At 39.2% G+C, this 25,465-nt stretch overlaps 4 protein-coding genes and 1 pseudogene across 4 annotated transcripts; 2 read left to right on the plus strand and 3 right to left on the minus strand.

The window, feature by feature from the left end:
* Positions 1-1,110: 1,110 nt before the first annotated feature.
* On the plus strand, positions 1,111-4,721 carry LOC111201285 (gamma-secretase subunit APH1-like). The gene is made up of 5 exons (XM_022692964.2): positions 1,111-1,148; positions 1,374-1,459; positions 1,945-2,070; positions 2,214-2,341; positions 2,447-4,721. The coding sequence occupies exons 1-5, from the start codon at positions 1,111-1,113 to the stop codon at positions 2,591-2,593; spliced, it is 525 nt and encodes a 174-aa protein (XP_022548685.2). The 3' UTR covers positions 2,594-4,721.
* A 4,890-nt stretch (positions 4,722-9,611) lies between these two features.
* Positions 9,612-10,279, minus strand: LOC106370177. The gene has a single exon (XM_013810237.3). The coding sequence runs from the start codon at positions 10,076-10,078 to the stop codon at positions 9,809-9,811; it is 270 nt and encodes an 89-aa protein (XP_013665691.2). The 5' UTR covers positions 10,079-10,279; the 3' UTR covers positions 9,612-9,808.
* A 557-nt stretch (positions 10,280-10,836) lies between these two features.
* Positions 10,837-13,353, minus strand: LOC125579274 (annotated as a pseudogene).
* Positions 13,354-18,816: 5,463 nt separating this feature from the next.
* On the minus strand, positions 18,817-22,159 carry LOC106370176 (cation/H(+) antiporter 23, chloroplastic-like). The gene is made up of 4 exons (XM_013810236.3): positions 21,821-22,159; positions 21,264-21,720; positions 20,501-21,042; positions 18,817-20,330 (listed from the first exon to the last, which is right to left on the minus strand). Exons 1-4 carry the CDS (start codon positions 22,073-22,075, stop codon positions 18,987-18,989), a joined length of 2,598 nt encoding a protein of 865 aa, XP_013665690.2. The 5' UTR covers positions 22,076-22,159; the 3' UTR covers positions 18,817-18,986.
* A 1,039-nt stretch (positions 22,160-23,198) lies between these two features.
* Positions 23,199-25,185, plus strand: LOC106371171 (pentatricopeptide repeat-containing protein At1g05600-like). The gene is made up of 2 exons (XM_013811206.3): positions 23,199-23,361; positions 23,437-25,185. Exon 2 carries the CDS (start codon positions 23,565-23,567, stop codon positions 25,080-25,082), a length of 1,518 nt encoding a protein of 505 aa, XP_013666660.2. The 5' UTR covers positions 23,199-23,361; positions 23,437-23,564; the 3' UTR covers positions 25,083-25,185.
* Positions 25,186-25,465: the final 280 nt, after the last annotated feature.

The raw sequence follows: 25,465 nt of genomic DNA on the forward strand, positions 1-25,465 counted from the left end.
CGTTTCTACAAAAATCATGAACAGGGTGTTTGTTGCAAAGTCATGATACTTTGTATCACATACGAAAAACAACATGCGATGGTTAATAAGGAAAAGAAAAGAAAAAATGTCCAGATCACATAATACCCAAAATGTTTGATGATAATTTGAGAGACTTAAATAACAAATAGAGAGAGAAAAAACAAAGCCAACATAGATAAAGAGCATTTGGTACTCAGAGGTTGAGAGGTGAAGTATACAAAATGTGACAGTGAAGCTGATGTGGAGGAGGAGGATCCAGTGTCATGATAGCTTGGGACCACAAAATGTTTCCTCTAATCTGGCATGTCTCCTTGTGTCTCTCCAAAGAGACCTCTGCACACCAAATCTCTAACTTATTAGGAGCAAGCACGTCCCAGAAGATCAACATGTTGTTGTTACCAGAGTTGCTCAGTTTGTGGCCGGGAAGTTTTTCATTGAGTTCTGTTATCTCTAATCCCTGCGCTAGCATCAGCGGTTTGTTGGACTCCCAGAGATCCCATAACCGTCCAGCATAGTTGACGAGCTTGGAGGCAGCGAGAGTTTCCCTGAGAGACTCCAAGCCCATCACCTCTCTCCACTCCTCCCATTCATGTGACTCACGCCACAATATCCGCCCACCTAATTCACAGCAATACACCACATTCTCTATCAAATGCCAACACCTATTAAGTTCGGAGGTTTCCTAATTCCCTATTTTCCATTTGCTTTCACTTGGTATGTAGGAAATACATGTCAATGCGCCATTCATAGATACCACCTTCTCATCCTCTATCGCTATGCTTTCGCACATTGTGGGAAGACTATAATAAGGCGGGGGCATGGGGAGGGCATCCCAAGTCTGCTTCTTTGGGTCGAAAACTTCTCCCCACTTGCTGGAGTTACGGTCATCACACCCTCCGAATATATATACCTTCCCGTCCACCACACCAGCCACAGCTGAGTATCGAGCCACCCCCATGGAGGGGAGAGTGTTCCACGTGTGAGATTGACAATCTAGAAACATTACACTCGATGTGGCTCTCCCGCCAATCCTACCACCCGGGAAACATTACACGGGATTGTGGAGGCCTTTCCTTCCTCTGAACGCCAATGTGTGGTGGCCTTATGCTTTACTTGTTTTCTCCTCTGTTTGCTTCCAGGAAGCTCTTCGCTTTCTTTTCTGGACGCTTTACATGTTAACTACTCTCACACACTTGCTCTTCTTCTTTTGAGTTAGAGAGCTACAAATTGTTAATGCTTGGACTTATCATTATTGGAATCTATCTGAGTTGTTATCCAAAGTTAATTACTCATACACTTGGGTTGGTTGCTGTATAGATTGCTCACATGTTATTATTGTTGTTATACTGAAGGAGGCTTGATGATGTCTTGGATTCCTTTGCGGATCGGATCTCAAGGCCCCGCTTGTTTCTCACTGATAAACTTCAGATTGCTCTTGGTACGCTATTCCTGTTTATTTGTTGAAGTTCCAAGTTAAGTTCGTAGATTATCTGCTGATTTGTTATGTTAGGACAACACTACTGTGGACTCCTGCTGTCTGGAAAAAAAAACATGTGATAAATGAGCTGCAATTATCTTGTTCTGGAATAGGATATTATGTTCTGTCTTTGATTTAGAGCTTGTCTAATCGTACTTAGGCGTTATTTTCTGATTGTGGGAGAAGGAGGATGCTGAAAGGGACCCTGAGAACACTTGCTGGGCATCTGATATATAATAATAGAAACAGTGCCATGAAAATAAATGGGATATTATGTCTGCATTGGTCTTAAAGCTTGTCAAATCGTGTTTAGGCGTTCTATTCTGGTTGTAGGAGAAGGAGAATGCTAAAATGGAACCTAGAGTAGAGAACCATCAGGCACTTGTTGTTGTGCATCCGGTTTCTTACTATTTGATATGATCTAAGACCATCAAAATTTTATGCAGCTGGTGGTTTAAGTCATGGTGTGGCTCATGCTGTCTTCTTTTGTTTGAGCCTCTTAACTCCCGCATTTGGTCCAGCCACATTCTATGTCGACATATGTTCGAAGGTCCCATTCTTTCTCGTCTCTGGTGAGTCAACTGAACCCAAAGTTCTGTTTTTTACAGCGTAGATTATTAGCTTTGTGACTTGTTGATTGAGTCGCAGGTGGTTTTATTTCCTTGTAGTAGACTAGTTGTACTCATGATGTAGTCTTACTACCATGTCTTTACAGCAACCATTGCTCTTGCATTTGTCACGATCCACACATTCTCGATGGTCATTGCTTTCGAAGGGTATGCAAAAGGGAACAAAGTAGATCAAGTTATAGTTCCAGTCATACACCTTTTTGCTGGAATGTTGGTAAGATCTCAGATCTTTGTCCTTCTGCTATGTATGATGATATGCTAATGCATTTTTGTTTCTCTTCTTCTAAACGTAATCTTTTGTTATCTTGGTGCTTACCAGACATTGGTGAATTTTGCATCGGAAGGCTGTGTGATCGGTGTTCCTCTTCTTTACCTTGTGGCATCATTGACTCTTCTGCATTGTGGAAAGATGGTTTGGAAAAGGCTGATCGAAAGCCGGAACCAAAGTGGCCCGACCTTACGGTGATCTGGCCACATGCTCAGTCTTTTAGGCTTTAATCCTCTCTAATTGCGTCAAAACTTAAACGTTATGTCCTTTTATTCCTTTCTTAACGCAACCACGATCCTGTATTGTCGAAAACTTGGACAAAGTTTTATGTAATGAGAAAAAGAATTCTTGCAGAAAAATCAGTTTATAACTTAAACAGTGAGATATATATGGTTTGTTAATTAGATGGAGTAATTAGCTGAACAATAAATTATGCTAAAATCAGTCATCCAAATGGCCTTCCTCACTTAATTTTAATGTATGTGTTTCCAATTTCTGAAACTGGGCTGGGCTGATAATGACCTATGTTGTTTTTTTTAACGCAGGATTTTTTTATAAATTTTTCAAAATTTTATAACTTTCTATTCGAAAATAAATTATTTTAAAACTATTTTATTATAACTTTTGAATTTTGTCATCCGACCCAGACCACTGGTCTAACTGGATCTATCCGATGATCCATATACATTATGGTTTGGATTTAATGAAAAATCAATTATTTATAAATTTGATAACCCGATAACAACCTAAACTATTAGCCCACGATACGATACTGGTTTATCGATTTTTAATAGCTTTTTTTTATAGGACTGGTTTATCGATAAAAGCCCAAAAAATCTGATAATATTTAAAATAAAATTTGATTATACTTGTTTTATACTTTTTTTTAATATCACACAAAATTGAATAAACTTGTAATTCTTTAGATTTTGATTAAAAATTTATCACATCATCCAAGAAAAACAAAAAAAAATCAATATAGAAAGAAAAAAAGACAAAAAAATTATTGATATATCAGTATTAGTTTATTTTCTTATTAATAACCTTTTATAATCTTGTTCAAATACATAATGACAATCATTCATTACATAAGCAACAAATTAATTCACAATGATCATACATATCAAACAACAATATTAAAGAATCTCTAGTTGTTTCTCTAATGCTATTTTGCAACGATCTCCAACCATACTTCATTTTCATATTTTTTGTTTATTTTGAAGTAAATTTTGATTCAATCCTATTTCAATTTGTGTTTCAGAATGAAGTAATGAATAATGAAATAAACCATTAGAGATACATTAATCTATGTTTCGAGATGTGTTTTTGAGATTGTTCTTTGCTAATGATGTGGTTTTCATTTGGCTTTAATTTATGTTATATTGTATATATATATGTTATTATAAAATTTGTTTTATGTCAAGTTTTGCCATTATTTGTGCAATTTGGTCTCAGCATCAGGCTCGGTTTTGGGGTGGCTACTCTTTTGTGATCCAAGGCATGAAATGCACAAAATCTGAACCTGGAATTTTGTTTGATCATCACAATACAATGTTATATACTCTAGTAACCAACATGAGTAGTAACACTATGTTCAATCTCATAGAAATCAGTATGAGTAAGAACATGATCATTTCATAGACTCACGATCTAGAAGAAAATAAAGAAGCATTGTAGATAAAGATTGCTTTTGAGTCATCATTCAACGATTGTGTTTCTTTATGGTGCGGAACCGATCTACCCATCGAGAGTATCGTGCTGTTTTGATTTCAAGAAGATCAATGGTATCCGACGTAGCATGGTCCGATGAGGAATTTTTTGCAATGAGCTGAGCCAAACTACCCAAGGAGCTACGCTGAAATTATTGTGTTGTGTAAAACATCTTCTGATGTAAAATCGAAGATCAACGAGCATATGCTTGCAGCCATTATTACTACCGATGGATCATTAGCACCACTTGCCCAACACCAAGACTTTCAGTAGAAGTGAAGGGAGATGAAACCCCATCTGTTGAAATCGGTACGGTTCACGACGATAGTGATGATTTCGAGGAGCATCTTCACGACTATGTTGTTGACGTTGGTTCTGATGGTGATGGCGTTGACATAGGAGTATCTCGTGATTTTGGAGAGTACCATCACGATGATGGTGAAAGTGTTCATACTCTTGCTGTACATGCCCCCTATGAAGATGACCAAGGTCCTGGACCCTCTCAGCGAAGACCCATCGGTGACTACATTGACATGTTTCAGATGATACACACTCATTACCCAGGACTCATGTCCAGCCTGTGCCTTCCAGAAGATGATCTTCTTACGTTTGATCAGAAGAGCAAAGCCACGACTAAAATGTTAAAACAAATAATGGGGCTTATTAAAGCTGAGAGTGACAGAGCTGAGAGGGAGATGGAGATGATTGGAGTGCAAGAGATTGGGGATCAGGTGCCAGAAGCTGGTGGACGAAAGCAGATAGAAGATGGGAAACTTAAGCCGTTTAAGGAAGTGGTGGTGACCATCATTCATCAGTACTTCAGTTCCAATGATATACCTGAGCTCATACGCAGTATTGAGGATTTAGGAGCACCGGAGTACAAGGCAATATTTGTAAAGACCAAATCCTCCGGACAAGCTACACGTAAGCCTGTTCATAGGAACCCAGTAGGTAAAGGAGCTAGTGCATCAAGGAAGATGAACCCGACAAGAGGAAGACAATCACCAAAGAAGCATAAGAGCTCGGATAATGTTAAGAACGTCTCCAAACAAAATTTCCCTCCTACTGAGGTGTTTCCCTCTGCTAAAAGTAAGAACTCGTGTGCTGTTTCAGGTTCAGTGGTGTCCCAAAAACCATCCAGTAAGAAGATATGAACACCATCTCATGGAATTGTCAAGGGGCCGGAGCCTACTTGACCACGAAACATCTCCGGGAGTTACATCGTTTTTTTGCACCTTCTTTTCTCTTTTTATCTGAAACAAAAAATACTCGTTCTTTTTTACAAGACTTTCAAGTTTCTTTTGGTTATAATAAATTGTTTACCGTGGAGCCGGAAGGCAGAAGCGGTGGTTTGGCTTTGTTTTATATGGATGCGTATGATGTGTCGATCCTCTATTTTGATAAACATATGATAGATATTTCAGCAACAATAGAGGGACATAGAGTCTTCACGACTTTTGTCTATGGAGATCCGGTCGTTGAGTGCCGAGAATATGTATGGGAGCGCCTTACCCGTATGAGTACGACGAGAACAGGGGCTTGGCTCATGTGTGGAGATTTTAATGAGATAGTAAGCAATCAGGAGAAGCGAGGAGGACGCAAACGACCAAAGATGTCCTTCCTACCTTTCAAGTTGATGCTTAATAATTGTGGCATGATGGAGTTCCCGTATAAAGGCAATTCGATGTCATGGATAGGATACAGAAGTTTCGGAAAGGTTCAATGTAGACTGGATAGAGCTGTAGGTAATGAAGACTGGCATCAGTTTTTTTCCCACACAAATGTGGAGTATTTAAAATTATGGGGCTCAGATCACCGTCCTATCTTGACCCGTATACAGTCTCGATCAGTTAGCTTACAGAGATGCTTTAAGTTTGATAGACGCTGGCTGTATAAAGATGGTTTCAAGGACGCCATAGAAGCGGGATGGGGTTTCACGGAACCTGATCCAGACCGACCGCTCCATGCAAAGATTAGCGACGTTCGGCGGTCTATCTCTCGATGGAAGCGGACAAATCCATCAAATACAGAGAAGAAGATTGAGGTGATCAAGGAACAACTCGAGAAAGCTCAAGTCGACCCCAACACCCCAAGCACAGAAATCCTGAACCTAAAGTGGAATCTATGTACAGCTTTCAGAGAACATGAACTATATTGGAAACAAAAGAGCCGGGTCAAATGGCTGAAGGATGGAGACAAAAATACGAAGTTCTTTCATGCTTTGACAAAGAAAAGACGAGCCCGGAATCGTATAACCAGACTTAAAAAGCCACAAGGTGGATGGGCAGAAAGTGATCAAGGAATCGAACAAGTAGCCTCTGAATATTTTCAATGCTTGTTCACCTCGTCACAACCAGAAGACTTCGATGAAGCACTCTGGTATGTTACCAAGAAGATTACCCCAACGATGAATGCGTCGCTTACATGTCAACCATCAGACCGGGAAATCCAACAAGCCATCAAAGACATAAATCCAGATAAGGCACCAGGGCCGGACGGTATGACTAGTCTTTTCTACTAGAGCTTCTGGGAGACTACAGCGAACGAAATCATCAACACGGTAAAGGAATTCTTCGCCTCTGATGCTCTTGACCCGCGGTTGAATCAAACAAACATATGCTTGATTCCTAAGACCGAACGGCCGAGAGAGATGACAGAGTTCCATCCCATCAGCCACTGTAACGTGAGCTATAAAATCATCTCCAAGATCTTGTGTCAACGTCTGAAGAAAATCCTCCCGAAAGTAATATCGGAGACCCAATCCACCTTTGTGGCGAAACGTCTTATTACAGACAATATTCTTTTAGCTCAGGAAGCCTTTCATGCTCTGCGAACGAACCCAATATGCAAAGCAAAATTCGTGGCAATCAAGACAGACATGAGCAAAGCTTATGATAGAGTAGAATGGAATTTCCTTGAAGCTTTAACGATCAAGATGGGATTTGCAGGGAAATGGGTTGAATGGATACGAATATGTATTTCCTCGGTCTCCTATCAGGTTCTCTTGAACGGTGAACTTAAAGGTAATATCACACCATCACGTGGACTTAGACAAGGCGATCCCTTATCCCCATTCTAATTCATAATCCTTACTGAAGCGCTAATCTCACAACTTAGAGGAGCAGAAGAAGAAGGGCGAATATCGGGACTGAAGATTGCAAGGGCATGCCCATCCATCTCACATCTCCTCTTTGCAGACGACAATATTTTTTTTCTGCATAGCAAACGTCCAGCAATGTGCTGAGTTGATGAAAATCATCGATACATATGGCAGAGCATCGGGCCAGCAGTTAAACCAAGGCAAATCAGCTATCTTGTTCGGAAGAAAAGTCCCACACGAGCTAAAAGGTACACTGAAACAGACTTTGGGTATCCACAAGGAAGGTGGCATGGGCATGTACCTCGGGCTCCCAGAGAAGATATGTAGTTCGAAACGACAAGTATTTGCCTTTGTGCGAAACCGGCTAAACGAGCGTATTAACTCATGGTCAGCGAAATTTCTCTCCAAGGGGGGTAAAGAAGTCCTTTTAAAGTCGGTAGCCCAGGCACTGCCTACATATGTGATGTCCTGCTTTCTCTTACCCAAAAAGATCATAAAGAAATTGCAAGGAGCCATAGCAAAGTTTTGGTGGAGCACAAAAGCAAATAATCGCGGTTTACACTGGATTGCGTGGGAAAACAATCTGTAAACCTTACGATAGGAGTGGTTTGGGCTTCAGAGATCTGAGTGATTTTAATATGGCCTTACTTGCCAAGCAATTATGGAGACTGCTACAACGCCCCACATCCCTACTTGCACGGGTACTAAAGAGCAGATACTACCGACATACTAATCCTATGAAGGTTAAAACATCTAACTCCCCATCTTTTGGGTGGAAAAGTATCATGGCAGCGCAAGACCTCCTCCGTGCAGGCCTGAGAAAAAGGATTGGCTCAGGGTATAATACTCGTGTATGGTCAGAATCATGGATTCCGGTAATCCCGCCATGGCCACCTAAGGATAACGGCAGCCATAGAGATCACGACCTATTTGTTAATAGTCTGATCGACCAAACGTCTAAGACCTGGAGGGTGGAGCGGCTTCAATCTCTGTTTGATCCGGGAGATATTCTGTTGATACGAAGCTTGTGGCCTAGTCATAACTTTAGCGATGATATATTTTGTTGGATCTACACAAGATCGGGTGCTTACACAGTTAAATCAGGGTATAAACTTGCGACACAAATGAAGGAGGAAAAGGAGGAAATACGTGGCCAAGAACCGAGTATAAATGGCTTAAGGGAACAAATTTGGCTACTGAAAACTCCTAGAAAGATCAAACACTTTCTATGGCAAGCTCTCTCAAATAGCATCGCAGCTGCTAGTCTTCTAGTTGATCGCCACTGCGGTCATGACCGATCATGCCAGAGATGCGGTAGTGAAGAAGAATCGGTGAACCATATCCTGTTTACATGCCTTCCAGCACTATAAACGTGGGCCTTGTCGGATATTCCTACTATTCCGGGATCTTTCCCGAGTACCTCTCTATATGAAAACTTTGATTACCTCCTTCTACGTGCGAAAAGAAGCAAAGCGACCAGCTCGATGCTCTCTTGTTTCCCATGGATCACTTGGTTCATTTGGAAAGCAAGGAACAACAAAGTGTTCAATGGAAAAGACATCTTACCGCCAGACACGGTAAGTCACTCAACACAAGAAGCAGAAGAATGGAAAGTGGCACAAGTGATACAGCACTCAGCGTCAATGACGAAGACACCTGGATCGAGCGAAGACGATCGGACCGAGCCATGCTTACCAAGATGCCAAGTGGATGCATCCTGGGTGGTAAAGTCTGATGTCTTTGGAGGTGGTATCGTAATGGAGACAGAGCCAAGGAAGTGTCTATACGGCTCACTCGGGAAGGAACAGGTCCTTTCCCCCCTGCATGCGGAGTTCTCTTCCCTCTTATGGGCAATGGAGTACTCCCTACATCTGGGAATCTTATCAATGAAGTTTGAATCAGATTACCTTCAGATGGTAAACTTGATTAATGATGAAGAAAAATGGCCATCTCTGGTTTCGGAATGGAATGAATTTATCCATTTACGCTCCTCTTTTACTTGTTTTTCATTATTTTACATTCCTCGTAATGCAAATGTAAGAGCCGACCTCTTTGCTAAAGGTGCTCGTGCTCAAAATTTGAAATTTTCCCATGTAAACTTTCAGATTCCTGTATGGTTAGCTCCCAAGGCTATAACTTATTTGAATCTTCTTAATCAAAACATGGAGTTCAATGTCTAAAAAAAATGCACAACTTTTCTACCCACTAGATATTTCCAGTAGTAGTGTATACACTCTATCGTCATTTTTTCTCCTTATACAAGTAGCTTTCTATAAAGAGGTACCAGCTATATAAATAAACTATCATCATTGTTCTGGTCGCTAAAATAAAACTATATTCATATCTATATATATAGCAAAGAATCGGTTCGAAAGATATGAATGAATATTTGGTGACGAATACTTAACTAACACGCTGACGTTTTGTTTCTTTTGTTTAACACGGGCTCACGTCATTTCTTGTTTTCTTAATCAATCATGAATCAAATTGGAGATTAAATTACAAATAAACTTTATAAAAAAAAAATTTATAAACAAAGGAATTTGAACATTATCTAACATGCAGAGACAATATTCAAACATAATTCACCAGAAAATACTGAATCATATACGTGGTGACGATGAAGGAGAAGCAAGAAAAGAAGAGAGACTCATGGAAGAAGGAGAAATCTCGCCGCCTGCAGGCATATCCTGAAGAACCGCCAGAATCCGGCTGATGCTCATGGATCTCGCTGACCGGAAACTATGAAGTCTCTTCATCGTGTTTGACTTAGAGAAAACACTCGAAGATGTAGACAGAATAAGATATACAAGAGCTTGAACCAGAGCGAAAATGCTCACTTTCATCAGCATACCTTCCAAGCTTCCTTCCATTAATGATATTAAGAGTCACACAAGAATTATATACTGCACCGTTGACTTTGTTATTGTTGTTCTTGTCTTAAGATGGATCGATGAGTTAGAGATTTAAGTTTTTTCAGGCAAAGTCACTTGTTTAAATAGGGCTTGACACAAGAGTGAGCCTTATTTGACCAGAGGCAAGAACGTCGAAGTAACGAAATAAAATTATAATATAGTTTATAGAGGCCTTAAATTTCCATTAGAACTTTCAATCATATCTGGTCAAAGCAGACGTGAATTTTCGATTAAAAATATTCTAAACAAAATGATATGTACTAGAAACAGAATGAAAATTCAAGATTTTATCTTCGAAAACAAAACTACAAAGATCATGTTGTATTTATTTAGTTCATGTGCTTAATTATTCTCAACCTAATGTATCAATATAAGTAACATGCATGCACTGACGCACATGATGGCATGAACATACGTGCGCGCGTACGTAAGATATAACCGTATATATAAAGGTTTTAAAACGTGAACGAAATAAATTTCTGTTTGCATTATATCAAATAATGAGTCATTAAGACATAAATGTTCAAATTGTGATCAATTTAGCTTCTAAAACCTTCAGTTAGATTTACCCAAGCCCACTTTATGCCAAAGACCTCATGATATTCTAAAAATTTGTGCGCTTCATCAAACTGAACTTCACTGAACTAGTGAAAATTTTACCCGTCTGCATCCATTCACATATCGCACAGCTAGATAATCAATCATAGTTAAGCTTCTTAATCTTTGAGAGTAGCTCTCACTACACGTTTTTATGATGGATCTCCCGAAATGTTTCTGCAGCGTTGCTGGTTCGGTCTAATGGTATTATTTCCCGTCATCAAATCATCATCCTTCGACAATGAACTCTTCATTCTTAGACACAACTTCATGTGTGAATGCATCTTCTCGGGTTTGAATGACTTCCCACATTGCCTATATTATGAGTTACCATCTATTTTAATTACATCAATCCTAATAATATCATTAAGTGATAAAAAAATAGTTAGGCTTACGAGCATAGTGGAGCCATTGAAGGCTTGCTTGAAGCCACCTTTGGTTTACAAAATTCAATTGTGTCTTTCATCTTTATGGCATTCCATGCCCCTTCAAAGCTTTTTCTATATAACCAAAAGAAAAAACATGTTACCAATTTGATACAAATTATTGATATAGTATAACAAATATTATATAATTTAATTAGCTTGAGAGCGCCAATGATATGAGAACTAGTCAGCTAAAAAGTAATGATTTCTAGTTGAAATATATCAAAGAGTAAAAGTCCCAATCATATGCGGCATTAACAGCTAAAAAGTAACGATTTAAATATTTAAATCGTTAAACAACTATTAATTAATTGATTAAAAAATACGAGTAGGTAGTACTTTGGAGCGTACCGAGCATTGTGCTGTTGGTATTGGAATCTGGGTTCATCTTCCCAAGTCGCACCAAAAGACCTAGACGCAGACTTATTCAAAGGCACTAATACGGCGTCGTTCGTGTCCAAACCACCGCAGTACTTTATCAAGTTCCTTAGCACTTGCGAGGCACGCCTGCTCGAATAACTCTTACCTTTAATAAAACTCGAAGACGACGTCGTCGACGATACACTTGTTCGACCTGACTCTGTGTCGTTACCCGACACTTTTCCTGTCGACCCGTGTCCTTCGCCGGATACTTTTTTCAGACCTGGTTTCTTAAGAACGAACGTTTCTTCTTCGTTTGTGGTGGATTCATCGGTGACTGTCGACGTTGTCGCCGTCCAACGTTGAGAGCAGAAGACGGGAGACTCTTTGTGGATCATGTCCGACGTTAACTTCGACTTCAGTAGATTTTCCTTAGCGTCAATACTGCCGTCACCAAAGTTCCTTGTCTTCCAAGCTTTCTTTTCCGCATGAGGAGACTCCTCTGTTTTAAAATATTAAGAGCCCTAAATTAACCTCAATTCATGGAATATAGTGATAATTACATGACATACCTTTTGGAGTGCTTAGGAGAATCTCAGATCCTTTGAGAACGTATTCATTATCGGAGATGGGAGTAATAAGATCGTCATCCAATAAATCTTGCCATACATATCCATTCTTATACCTCCTGTAACATCCCAAGACCCATATTTAAACCACTGAATCATATATAAATCGGTAAAAGCAATAATTTACTTAATATTTTTACCTTTTGCACGACCAACAGTATTGGTCTGGCATGGCACTCCCTCGTACACCCGCTAACCATCGCTTCACATCTGCGTTTCTAACACAATTTTAGATGATACTGATCGAGATAAAAGAGATAAAGAGAAGAAAGATCAATCTTTAACCTCGAAGAAAGACACCATTACGGGAGAGATGATGAACGGACAAGAGATGAGGCTGGTCAACTTGACCAGAACGGCTGCTAAGGAAATAGACTAGTTTCACTCTTCTTACTTCTCCAGCTCCACCGATATTACTTTCCATCTCTCTCTTTTTTTGTCTTAGATTTTATTCCTTGTTGGGTCTTTTGCAAAAGAACTTGTATAAGCCAAAGGTACTTAGATTTTAAACAATATGAAAAAACTCTCAAAGAGTTTCGTTTATCAACTTTTCAGACAACAAAGTGACAAGAGATCGGACTAAAACATGTACAAGGGCTTCTTTTTCTTCTTTTGTTAACTTATAGACTCTTTTAAATTTGATTTTTCGAGAGCAAAGGTTAGTTTATTCCCTGAATTTTGAATGTATAATAAAAAATTTAGGTAGAGACAAAAATAAGGCATGTTTGTGGAGACAAACCTAAACATATGCATAGATAGATGAGGTGAAGAAAAGACTTTGCGGATTAACGGAAACTGCATATGTATCGTTCGAGTACAAAAATCAAACATAGGGTTTCGAGATCACTCACATTTTCTTTTGCTTCCTTGGTAAAATATATTTTGTATCAAAAGCCTTTGACACCGTCAAATGGTCTTTTATTGAGGACACTCTTCGCACCATGAACATCCCTGAGCAATTTATTCACTGGATTCACACATGTTTATCTACTGCTGCGTTTTCAGTATCTGTTAATGGGGAACTGGAAGGTTTTTTTCCTAGTTCAAGGGGTCTACGACAGGGATGTGCGCTGTCTCCGTACCTCTTTGTTATTGCCATCAATGTGCTCTCTCTTGCGCTTAACAAAGCCGCTGCTTCAGGTGACATTGGTTACCATCCTACTTGCTCTCAGATAAATCTTACTCACCTGAGCTTTGCGGACGATGTCATGGTCTTCACTGATGGTGAACCTCGCTCCTTGCAAAGTATTTTCTCCGTTCTACACGAATTTGAGCGCTGGTCGGGTCTTGCCATAAGCCCCTCCAAATCGGCCATTTACATGGGAGGAAAGGTTCACCAAGGGTTTATTGATGAGGTGAATCGTCTCAATCTCTCCATTGATACGCTTCCGATACGATATCTGGGTCTTCCACTTACGACCAAATCCATGACTCGAGATGATTATGAGCCTCTTATCGATAAAATCAGATCTAAATTCTTGTCGTGGTCAAGTAGAGCCCTCTCGTATGCTGGACGACTTCAACTGATAAATTCGGTGATTGTAAGTATTACGAACTTCTGGTGCTCTGTTTTCAGATTACCGAAGCGTTGTCTTGAAACGATTGAAGGCATGTGTAGTGCTTTTCTCTGGTCTGGCTCGCCAAACTCAAGTAGGAAAGCAAAAGTGGCTTGGGCTGAAGTGTGTCTTCCAAAGGAAGAGGCAGGTTTGGGTATTCGACGTCTGGTTGATTCATCAAAGGTATTTGTCTTGAGCCTGATTTGGCGGCTCCTAACAAACTCAGGCTCCCTTTGGGTTGCGTGGACTCGCACAAACCTACTGCGTAATCGATGTTTCTGGGATGTCAAGGACACTCAAGCAGGCTCTTGGATATGGCGTAAACTGCTAAAGTTCCGCCACCAAGCAGCTATTCTCCTAAAGTGTGAAATAGGTAACGGGAAGGACACTCTTTTCTGGTTTGATAACTGGCTGAATATGGGAAAATTGATAGATATTGCAGGTGACTCGGGTACCATGATTCTTGGTATTAGCAGATATGCCACAGTCTCCGACGCAGCCTCGTCTGGGCAATGGAACATAAGAAGATGTCGTAGCTGTCACCTACGGGCGATGATAGCTGCCATCAACTCTGTTCCACCCCCGGTAGAGGATGCAGGAGGTGACCGTGTGCTATGGAAGCATGGAGATGACAGTTACAAAACTTGGTTCTCATCATCCAAGACATGGGACCAACTTCGAGATCATGGGAATGTTGTGGAGTGGAGTAAAATAATATGGTACTCGGAAGCAATACCACGGTTCTCGTTTATAGCGTGGCTGGCCGTGCGTAATAGACTTTCGACAGGCGATCGGACTCGAGCGTGGGGAGAGGTTCAGGTTTGCAGGCTCTGTGGCGAGCCAGACGAAACCCGAGACCACCTATTCTTTGCGTGCCCGTACTCCTATACTGTTTGGACTGACTTGACAGGCTCTCTTCTGCCTCGGCCAAATCCAGACTGGAGTATTACCATCAACACCCTGCTTTCTCCTCGCCGTAATAAGGTTGATTCCTGCCTGCTTCGGCTGGCTTTTCAAGGATCAATCTACTCACTGTGGAGAGAACGCAATGGTCGGAAACATAACAACTCTTGGAACTCCCCGGCTCAGCTTGTGCGATTGCTAGACAGAACCATACGGAACAGAATCTCCTCCCTTCGCGGCAGGAACCCTGAGTTTAGTAGCCTCCTTATGCAAAGATGGCTGGGAAAGAATTAAAATGATGGAACTGCAATAGCTCTTTCAAAATTTCAGTATTGTAAACATTTTTTCTTTTGTTGATATATAAATTTAACATTTCAACAAAAAAAAAAAAATATATTTTGTAGAAGTTCTCTCTCTCTTTAACCCCTTTTAATGTTACCTTAAGGCCTAAAAATCTAAAAATGCAGAAAATATCCCTTTTTTATCAAAATATCTTTGATCAAAATGCAGAAAATATCTTTAAGAAAGAAAAGGTTTTTGACAAAAAAAAAAGAAAGAAAAGGTTTTGGTAAGAAGAGATCTTGTAGGAGAGATTGATGGATTATGGTTAAAGACTTAATTAAAGTGGTCTTAGTCTTTGTAAATCTAAATATAGAAAGGAGAGAAAGTCTTTTTAGCAGATTTATCGTGCCGCAACGATATATTTTGAGGGTCCTTAACACATAATCCTAGACTAATTGGAATAAAATAACATTAATAAAGCTCAGTTTCGTAAGGAGCAGTCCTAATTAAGAGATTTTAAGGAGCAAATCCTTAGTGACGTGGCAAGCTCTTTTCCGATCATCATCGGAGCTAACTTCTTCCGATCACTTATAGAAACCACTTTTAAAATTCATTAAAAGATTAGAATTGCTATAGAAACTTGAAATTTTTTTTTAAAAAAAAAACCTTATAGAAACCATTTTTAAAATTGATTAAAAGATTAGAATTGCTATAGAAACTTGAAAACAAATTAAAAAAAAATTTTATAGAAACCACTTTTAAAACTCATTAAAAGATTAGAATTGCTATAGAAACTTGAAAAAAAAATTAAAAAAATAACTTATAGAAACCACTTTTAAAATTGATTAAAAGATTAGAATTTCTATAGAAACTTGAAAAAAAATAACTTATAGAAACCACTTTGAAAACTCATTAAAAGATTAGAATTGCTATAGAAACTTGAAAAACAAATTAAAAAAAAATAACTTATAGAAACCACTTTTAAAACTCATTGAAAGATTAGAATTGCTATAGAAAATTGAAAAAAAGAATTAAATAAAAATAACTTATAGAAACCACTTTTAAAATTTCTATTAAATCATGTTATAAATAAAAAAAAATTTAATTTTACTTTTTAAAAGAAAATATAATTTTTTTATTAATAAAGATTCCAAAACTAAGACTCACCATTGGACTTACATATTGGATTAGGGTCTTTAACTATTTAAAAAAAAAGTAAAATAAATTTAAGGATTCCATGGTGAACCTCAACATTGCGGATGCTCTAACATATGCATGCATACCTAGCTACCACCTTTGAAGAATGTTATTTTGTATACATATACGCAGAATATTGTGTATCATACGATATTTTTAAAATATCCAACTTTTAGGTTTTACCATTAACACAAACCGGAAGACAAAAAGCATAAACAAATCCCAATTATTTGAACTGTAGTCTAATAAGGGAATGTTGAGTCGCCTAGGGATAAGTAATATTAGATGATAAACTAAAATATATCTTTTCCTTAGAAAAGGAACAAATAAAATAATAAAAATGAAGATATACGAACTAGGACGACAAAATACTATCTCAGTTGAAGTGTTTCAAGGAAAAAACAAACCATCTCATTCGAAGTTTTTTGAACTATCCCTTTAACGTGTATTTATATGTACACTATTTTCTTTCTAGTAGTATTCATACTTTTGGATTTTTAACATAAAACCCCCCTAATTAAGTTTATTTTGGCTAAAAACCTCTAAATTAAAGATTCAATGGGAAAATCCCCAACCTAAATAATTGTAATGAATTGGCCCCTCCGTTTCTCATAACGTTAAAACCAAACGCAGCGTTGTGGGAATGTCTTAAAACAATAGGATTTGTTAATAAAACAGTACAATGTTTAAGTAAAATGTCATGTTGTTTACCATTTAATTTTAAATTATTAAATGTCTTAAAAAATCTCACGAGAGATTAGAATGATAAACCCTAATTTTTAAAAGAGATGGGTGTTGAGTTTCATTTGGTTCGATTGTGAGAGTTTGAGAAACGCTAAGTTCGGGAGAGGGTGAGTTATAGTCTGGTGACAGAGTTGAAACCGAGAGCTGAGTCGACTCTGGTGAGAGAGTTGAAATCAAGAACCTGATTCCGAGAGAGGCTGAGTTCGAGTCGCTTGGAAATGTGAGAGAGTTGAAACTGTGAACTATGTTTGCTTGTTGCTATAAATGTGGCTTGAAGGGTCATGTAATTTGTTTCTTCCAACGACAAATGCAAGACATACTGTCTAAAAGGGTCACGTTATTAATCCACTCGTCAAACACAACAACAGTAGAAAAACAAGTTAAAAACAACACTTAAAACACTATCAAATGTCACACAGACCAGTTGAAAACATCACTTAAACCACAAAGATGATAGTCCTAGAACAAGCTACTGTTGAACTTTTTCTCTTGGCTTTACCTCTCACGGCCGGCCTCTCTTTCTTCTCTTGTTCATACTTGGTGAGATTCTCTCACCTTCACTCTATTTTACTTCACTCACACTCTCTGTTTATGTCTACTTGTGTTTCATGACTTCATCTTAAAACAACCTTGCTCTTTCTCTTTACTCTCTCACTGACTCTTCTTATCTAGGCTTTTATTCAACACTCCACTCTTCCTTGATAGCTTGGCCAACTTATATCTTTTCTTTTCATCCTGATTCTTTGTGACTAAAGTCACATCTCAACTTCTCGTTGGACTTCTTGTTTTTAGTTGGCTTTTGCTTCTTCTTCTTCTTTCCTTGGGTGGTAAGCAATCTCTTGCTTCCACTTCTTCATTCTTCTTCTACGTGACTCCTTGGTCACTTCTTCTCCTTGTTCATTTTCTTGTGTGGCAAGCTTCCTTGCTTCCATTTCTTCTCTTCGAGGATTTAATCAAGGTTCAATCTCGAGAGCTACAACCACAATGACAGTCCTTGAACCACAATGATATTCAAAGACACAAGCTACAACACGCAGTATCACTTCTAAAACTTGGCTCTAAAACTCTCGAGCAACATAAACTTTTCGTGAACAAAATCAGTTGAAACAAACACCGTACGTTTTCAATTACGAAAACTAAAACTTAATTGGGGAAGAGGAAAACGAAAGCTTTAACTTGAGGAACAAATATAAACTCAAAAATTTGAAGAACCCTAATATATATTTGGGTATTTTCTAGTCTCAGATATGAAGAAGAAGAAAGTCGGGTCGTTTTTCTGTTGATAGAAAACGTTGTGTTTCAACTAAACGGGGTTTTCAAAATTTTAACGTGACGAATAACGGAGGGGTTAATTCATTACAATTACTTAGGCTGAGGATTTTTCCATTGAATCTTTAATTTAGGGATTTCTATCCGAAATAAACTTAATTGAGGGGGTTTTACATTAAAAATCCCATACTTTTCTGGTATTCTGTTCAGTTTGAGACTTTGAATTGAGCTAGTCCTTCAGGAAAGATTGTTGTTATTTCTCAGATAGAAGATTTCAATCCTATGTAGCGACAGGAGGACCTGCGTGGCTTCATCATTTGCTTATCCAGGAAGCGGCTGGTAACCCAGCATAACGGTTTCCTCTGCTCCCCCCTTTATGAGAAGAGTGTTCACTGTATTACCACCTACTGGTGGTCTTTTGGCTCTTCAATGAGTGTTTTTGGTTTTTTAGTTACTCTCTTTTAATCAGTTTTATGCTCTTTTTCCTTGGTTGTATACATTTGAGGCTTAGTCCTCTTTGGGGTTCCCCCCTATCAACAGCATGATAAGTTTCAGTGTTAAAAAAAAAAATAAGTTCTACCATGAGGAAGATCATATATATACGTTAATAAATCATCAATATACATCTTTCCAAAAACAAATTCTTAGAAAGCAGTAAATAACCTTGTCACGTAAGACTAGCTAGTTTGAACAATAATTAATACCATTATATCCGAGATAAGAATTCATAAAACGGATTGAACAAAAATATTATTTTCAAGCAAATTAAATTAATCGTTTCACAATGAGAAATTTCGAATTCTCCAAACTGAATACAATTACACTTTTCAAGATCCTTCACATTCATTCTGGCTAATTAAATACAAGCATAGTTTCAAAGAGCATATATGTATAATACAACTCATTACCTGTGAATTCCATAGTGGTGCTCCTCTTCTTCATCATCCCCATCTTCTTCGTACATAGACTTCATAAATGGCTCATCATCATGAGTCTTCTTTGGCACAATTCCAATAGCTTCTTGATTGTTACCGACACCTCCAGCCATCGCTCCAACAGCTGTTGTTGCGGCTGCTGCTGCTGCGGCTTGTCTGTTAACGGCAGAGAATTGTTGAATGACTAGAACCGAAGCGTGCATTGTGAAATTGGACGAAGCTAATGTGTCCCCTATTGTCCCTAGCTCAGGACTACTGCTCCAGTCGTTTAAACCTGCGGTCACGGGAGAATCTGAGTTGTACCCTCTTCCGACAACGTAAAGATCATACGAGTTATTGTCTTCCATTTCTCTGATCGTAGATATCGTGTCTTGACCATCATTAACCACCTTTTCGATATATTTCACGGAAGAATCGTTCATAGTCTTGAAGTTGAACTCATAGATGCACTCGTCGTCGACTTGTTTCTCCCTCTCGTACTCGGCCGCAACTTTCCCGGCCGAGACTAGAGCTTCCCGTCCCGGGACGAATCTTACTACTGTGAGATTGATCTGGTGTTGGCCGACCATCCGCCATGCGTACGATAACGCCTCCCGGTCGTCTGGACCTCCCACGAAGAGCATTGCCACTCCTCTCTTGTTGGGTTCGCCATGGAACGACTCGGAACGGACCATGGCCATGCCACGGTCGACTAAAATCCCGACAGAGCAAGGTGCATGGTTCAAAACGTTTTGGTTAATGTCGGCGTGAGACGAGTTTCCTTCTCCCATCCGACCGTCTGGTGTCAAGTGTTTGTGGTAAGGCAATATGATGAAACAAACTCGCTTGTCCTCAGCTAAAGCGCATATGTCTTCGTGCATGGTCGCGTAAGGAGAAACTGCGGTGATGGTCTGAACCATCATAGCGTCGTTGTTCACTTCCATAGCTTCGAAGCTCTCAGCTATTTGGTCGGATTCTGCTCTGACTCTGTCCGAGAAGTTAGCTTTAGGTTTGTTTTCGTCGTTCATGATTAGCAATGAGGCAGTGGTTCGACCAGTGAGCTCCACGAGGTGAATGGCGAAGACATTGAGAGGTGATTGTTTGGTGGGGTTTGAGACTTGTAAGAGGTTGGTGACCCCTGAGACGTTAGGGAGAATATGGACGCAAGCTAAGACGCGGAACTCTGTTTCTCCTTTGATCTTTTGGACCGTTCGGTGCTTGTAATGAACCAGCCTTTTCTTGGGCTTGTATGCAACTGCAAGAAGTGGCTCGACCACTAGTGACATTACTAGAAGTGCGATCGTCATATGAGTGTACATTGGACTATCCAGTGCCTAACAATTTAACACAAAAAAAATTAGACAATGTTTCAAAATAAAATATAGTCTACTATAGTGCACGATAATGCGTGTAAATAATAAACGATAAATATAATTATACTAATTCTCTATCATTCATATTTTATTTGTAGACCCAATAAGTAGCATATGGTTTTGGTTAATACCTTGGTATCACGACCAGCATTAAGGACGACAAGTGATAAGGTTCCCTTGGTATTCATAAGAGCTCCGATAGCAAGAGCGTCACGAGTAGGCATTTGCATGAATAAAGAGACGACCACAGTGGTCACGATCTTTACTAAGAATGAAGAGCAAATGACCAAAACCAATATAAACTTGTCAGTGAACCTGAGCATGTAACCAATATCAGCTCGTAACCCACAAATGATATAGAAGAGAGGCATGAGTATTCCGGAGAGGAAGTCATGAAGCTTCTCCTCAATCATGTTACGTATGATGTGGTCGTGCGGGATGGAGAGACCGAACAGGAAGGCCCCCGTTATGGAGTGGACCCCGCATGCGTCCGTGATCAGCCCACATAGGACCACACCTCCTAAAATGAACCAAACGTGGGTGTCTCCAACTTGACCTGCCTTTACGGTTTTGGCGAAGATCCATGTAATTCCGGGACGGATCACGTAGATGCAAAGGAGGACGAATATGAAAGTGGTGAGAATCACCCACGGCATCATTTGGTTCCATGTCCCTTTTGTAAAAAAAAACAACAATCATAAATCTTGCATTACGTACAATATAACTACTTTTTAAATATAACAATCATAAATCTTAAGTTACAAAAAAAAAAAAAAAAATCATAAATCTCGCAAGTTTTCGTTATATAACTACTTTTAAAATTAAAATATAAAACATATTTATGATTTATCTATTGGATTCATTCTATATCCGGTTAAGAGAATATTAATTTACCTGCTTTGTTAAAAGAAGCGAACGCGAAAACAAGGAGAACCCAAGTGCACAAATCAGTGATAATGGCTGCACACATAGCCGTACGGCCCATGTCGGACCGCAACAGCTTGAGATCCGCAAGGACCCTAGCGAGGTCAGGGAAGTTGGTACAGGCCAGCGCAAGGGACCAAAAGACACAGCCAGACGTGATCTTCTCTGGGTCACCATTTCCAGGAAGGTAGTAAAGGAAGACACCAACGGGTAAGGCAATGAGAAGTCCAGCAAAGGCGATGATGACCGGTTTGGCCTCAGTGATCCGCACCATCCTCAAATCCATCCCAAGACCAAGAAGGAAAATATTGTAGACAAGAGCTAAGTTTGCGAATGTCTCAAGAACCATTGTGAATCTGTAGGGGAATACATGCTGGACTATAAACTCTGAGTTCCCAAGCACACTTGGGCTAAACAATAACCCACACTGCAACAAATATAAATCACAAGAACACAAATTAAATTACGTCATTGCTAAAAGACTAATAAAATACCCAAAAAAAATAATAATTATGTAGCATACGCACGAGGATCTGAGCTACAAAAGGAGGAAGATAAAGAGGTCGGGTTAGATAGTAGATGACGCGGTAGCTAAGGTTAGCTACAAAAAGCTGCGTGATGAAGAAGGGCAGGGAAGAGGCGAGCGTGCTTCCGCTCTCCCATCCCTTTTGTTCTCTCTTCTCAAAGAGAAGAGATTGATCATAACACACAATTTTTCCAAAACGAGATACGTCAATCTCATAGGCAGTGTTCGTCGTACTATTAGGGAGTCCTGAAGTCATCTTGTCTCACGATGGCTTCTCGGAATCCCCTAAAGACGACGGTACTCTCCGCCTGAGGCCCCAACGTATTTTTTTTCCTAAACCCAACGTTTTAGCTCATATATAGATATATAGGTGTCAACTGCATGAAACAGCTAAAATAACAACCTCATTTTCTACGTTCTTTCTTTCAAACGCGATGGCTAATTATAGCTGATGCTATTAGTTGTCATTGGGGAGATGATTGACCACTCGTTTTAAAATGTTTTTTCTTCTTCTTTTAAAATTGGACTTAGCAGAATTATTAAAAGGTTTAAACGGCTGGTTGTAAACAAACACTTGATGCAACAAATTCTTTTCTGAGTCTTAATTGTGTAACACACTTACAGTTACAATTCTGGTCTTATTTGGTAACGAATCGTCTTAATTTAGTTTAACATGCTGAGAGCTACATTACGATTACTAATCTATGAGTGAAAATCGTTCTAGATCACATACAATGTTGTGTTAGGCAAATTCAGGCCCTGATCTGAGGGCATACGAAAGAAACATTGGTATGGGGCCCACAATTGAAAAAAACAAATATATAAAATTATTATTTTGCATATTTTATATATTATATTTAAAGGGTTTATGTAAGAAAAACAAATAAATCAATTAACTTAATGTAAAAAGGTATTATAATAGGTTATTTTCAAAAAATTATGTAAGTATCATAGTAAATATTTTTTTAATTTTTTTTAAAATTTTATGATATGATATTTAAAATATTTTTTTATTTTTGTATAGGGCCTCGAAAATTTCAGAACCGGCTTTGGGCAAATTTTTTGTTTAAACTTTTGGGTAACAAAATAATGAAAATGTCTAATTTTACACAATTGAATTAATAAAAATTGGAAACAAGTTACATTACAATTAAAGTTTGTTAAATAAAATAAAATGCTAACAAAGTTTAATGATAAAATACGAGTCCAATATATAATTTGGTAACAAAAGTTAAAGAAGAATCTTTTGTTGATAGATTTCCTTAATTATTATTTGACTAGCAGAATATAACTTCTTCTTCTTCTTTTTTTGCTTTTGGCACTAATCATGTCACATGTTTGAGAGAGGAAAGACGTTCATGGATTGTCACACATTGAAGTCTAAAAGGGGGGTTTAACGAGTAAAATAAATAGTTATGGGGTTAAAGTTGAAACCTACGTTATTTACCGATTGCGACCAAAAAAAGTCAATACTTTCTCTTCCAAATCCTTCGTTCTCTCACGAGACAGAACTCGAGTTACTGTAGTAGCCGAAATCTCCAGGTATGTCTGTCTAACCTCCCGATTCCTAAAGTCTCAAACTTTAACTTGTTACAATACTTTCTATGGCTAATTCAGTGGGAAGAAGTCAGAAAGCTTATCACTTTCAATTCGATTGAGTGAAAAAATCAAATCTTTATGCTGGCTGAAAGTGGTTGTGAGTCGTTGAAGAAAAAAGTTTCGAGCTTTATCATCATCAATCAATCATGAGCGTTAGATGGCCGAGAGTGTTAACGCCAACGCTTCTCTCTCAAATCCTAAAGAAGCAAAAGAGCCCCGTCACAGCGCTCCGTCTCTTCGACCAAGCGAAAGAGCGGTTCCCTAGCTACAACGGCCACAACGGCTCCGTGTACGCCGCCATGATCACCATCCTCGGCAAATCCAATCACCACATTCCTGAAATGAAGTATGTCATAGAGAAGATGAAGGAAGACTCTTGCGAGTGTAAAGACACGGTCTTTGCATCGGCTATTAAAACATTCTCCAGAGCTGGGAGGCTAAACGACGCCGTTTCTCTCTTCAAGAGCCTCCGCGAGTTCAACTGCGTGAACTGGACTCTTTCCTTTGATACTCTTATGCACGAGATGGTTAAAGAAGAGAAGCTCGAAGCTGCTTGTGGCTTATTCAGAGAGTATTGTTACGGGTGGGAGGTGAGTTCGAGAATCAATGCATTGAATCTGCTTATGAAGGTTCTCTGCGAGGCCAACCGGTCTGATCTTGCTTCCCACGTCTTCCAGGAGATGAACTACCAGGGATGTTATCCGGACAGGGAGAGCTACAGGGTTCTGATGAGAGGGTTTTGTCAAGAAGGGAAGCTTCACGACGCCACGCATCTGCTGTACTCCATGTTCTGGAGGATCTCTCAGAAAGGCTCGGGCGAGGACGTTGTGGTTTACAGGATGTTGTTGGACGCGTTGTGTGACGCTGGGGAGGTAGAGGAGGCTGTTGAGATTCTCGGTAAGATCTTGAGAAAGGGACTAAAAGCTCCGAAGAGATGTTATCATCGTATAGAAGCTGGACACTGGGAAGGTACCAGTGAAAGTAGAGAACGAGTGAAGCGTTTGTTGACAGAGGCTTTGATCAGAGGAGCTATTCCCAGTTTGGAGAGCTATACCGCCATGGCTACCGATCTTTTCGAGGAAGGGAAGGTTGTTGAAGGCGAAGAAGTGCTTCTTGCGATGCGGAGGAGAGGCTTTGAGCCGACGCCTTTTATCTACAGCGCCAAGGTGAAGGCATTGTGTAGAGCCGGGAAGCTTGAAGAAGCGGTTTCTGTTATTAACAAGGAGATGATGGAAGGCCATTGCCTTCCAACTGTTGATGTGTACAACGTTCTTATAAGAGGCTTATGCAACGAGGGAAAATCTGTAGAGGCTGTTGGATATCTCAAAGAGATGACTAAGCATGTTTCTTGCGTAGCTAATGAAGAAACGTATCAAACTCTAGTGGATGGTTTGTGTTGGGATGGCAAGTTTGTGGAAGCGAGTCAGGTCATGGAAGAGATGTTGATTAAAAATTTCTTCCCTGGTGTTGAAACTTATAGTGTGGTGATCAAAGGTCTTTGTGGTATGGAGCGGCGGTATGAAGCTGTGATGTGGTTGGAAGAAATGGTTAGTCAGGATATGGTACCGGAACCTTCTGTGTGGAAAGCTTTGGCTGAGTCTCTCTGCTTTGGTGCTGTTGATGTTCTTGAGATACTTGACCATCTCGTTAGTAGCAAATGTTAAATTTTACTCATTTTTATATATCAAGTGTAGTCGTAGGATAAAATTTTCCTTACTAAAATAGATGTGGTTTTAAGATTTCAATGCAATTTATGTTATTAATTTATCTCTTGTACCCCATGTTCGAAACTACGCTAGGCGCGAGTCGGGCGCTCGACCCGGGCCTAGCGAATTAACAAGAACTCGGAGATTAAACGGTGATTAATCGGGGCGTAATTTTCAGGCTTTCTCTGTGTATGTCGGAATATATAATATATTTGCATACAACATACATTCAATTCTTCTGTCACAGTTGGTAAAGGAGTGGTGTATTGTGCCTTGGACCTGGGTTCGACGCTTGACATTACCATTTTGGAGTGTTTTATTAATTTTTTGTCTTTTAATAA

The sequence above is a fragment of the Brassica napus genome, chromosome A10 (assembly GCF_020379485.1).
Source record: "Brassica napus cultivar Da-Ae chromosome A10, Da-Ae, whole genome shotgun sequence".
NCBI classification, from domain to species: Eukaryota; Viridiplantae; Streptophyta; class Magnoliopsida; order Brassicales; family Brassicaceae; genus Brassica; species Brassica napus.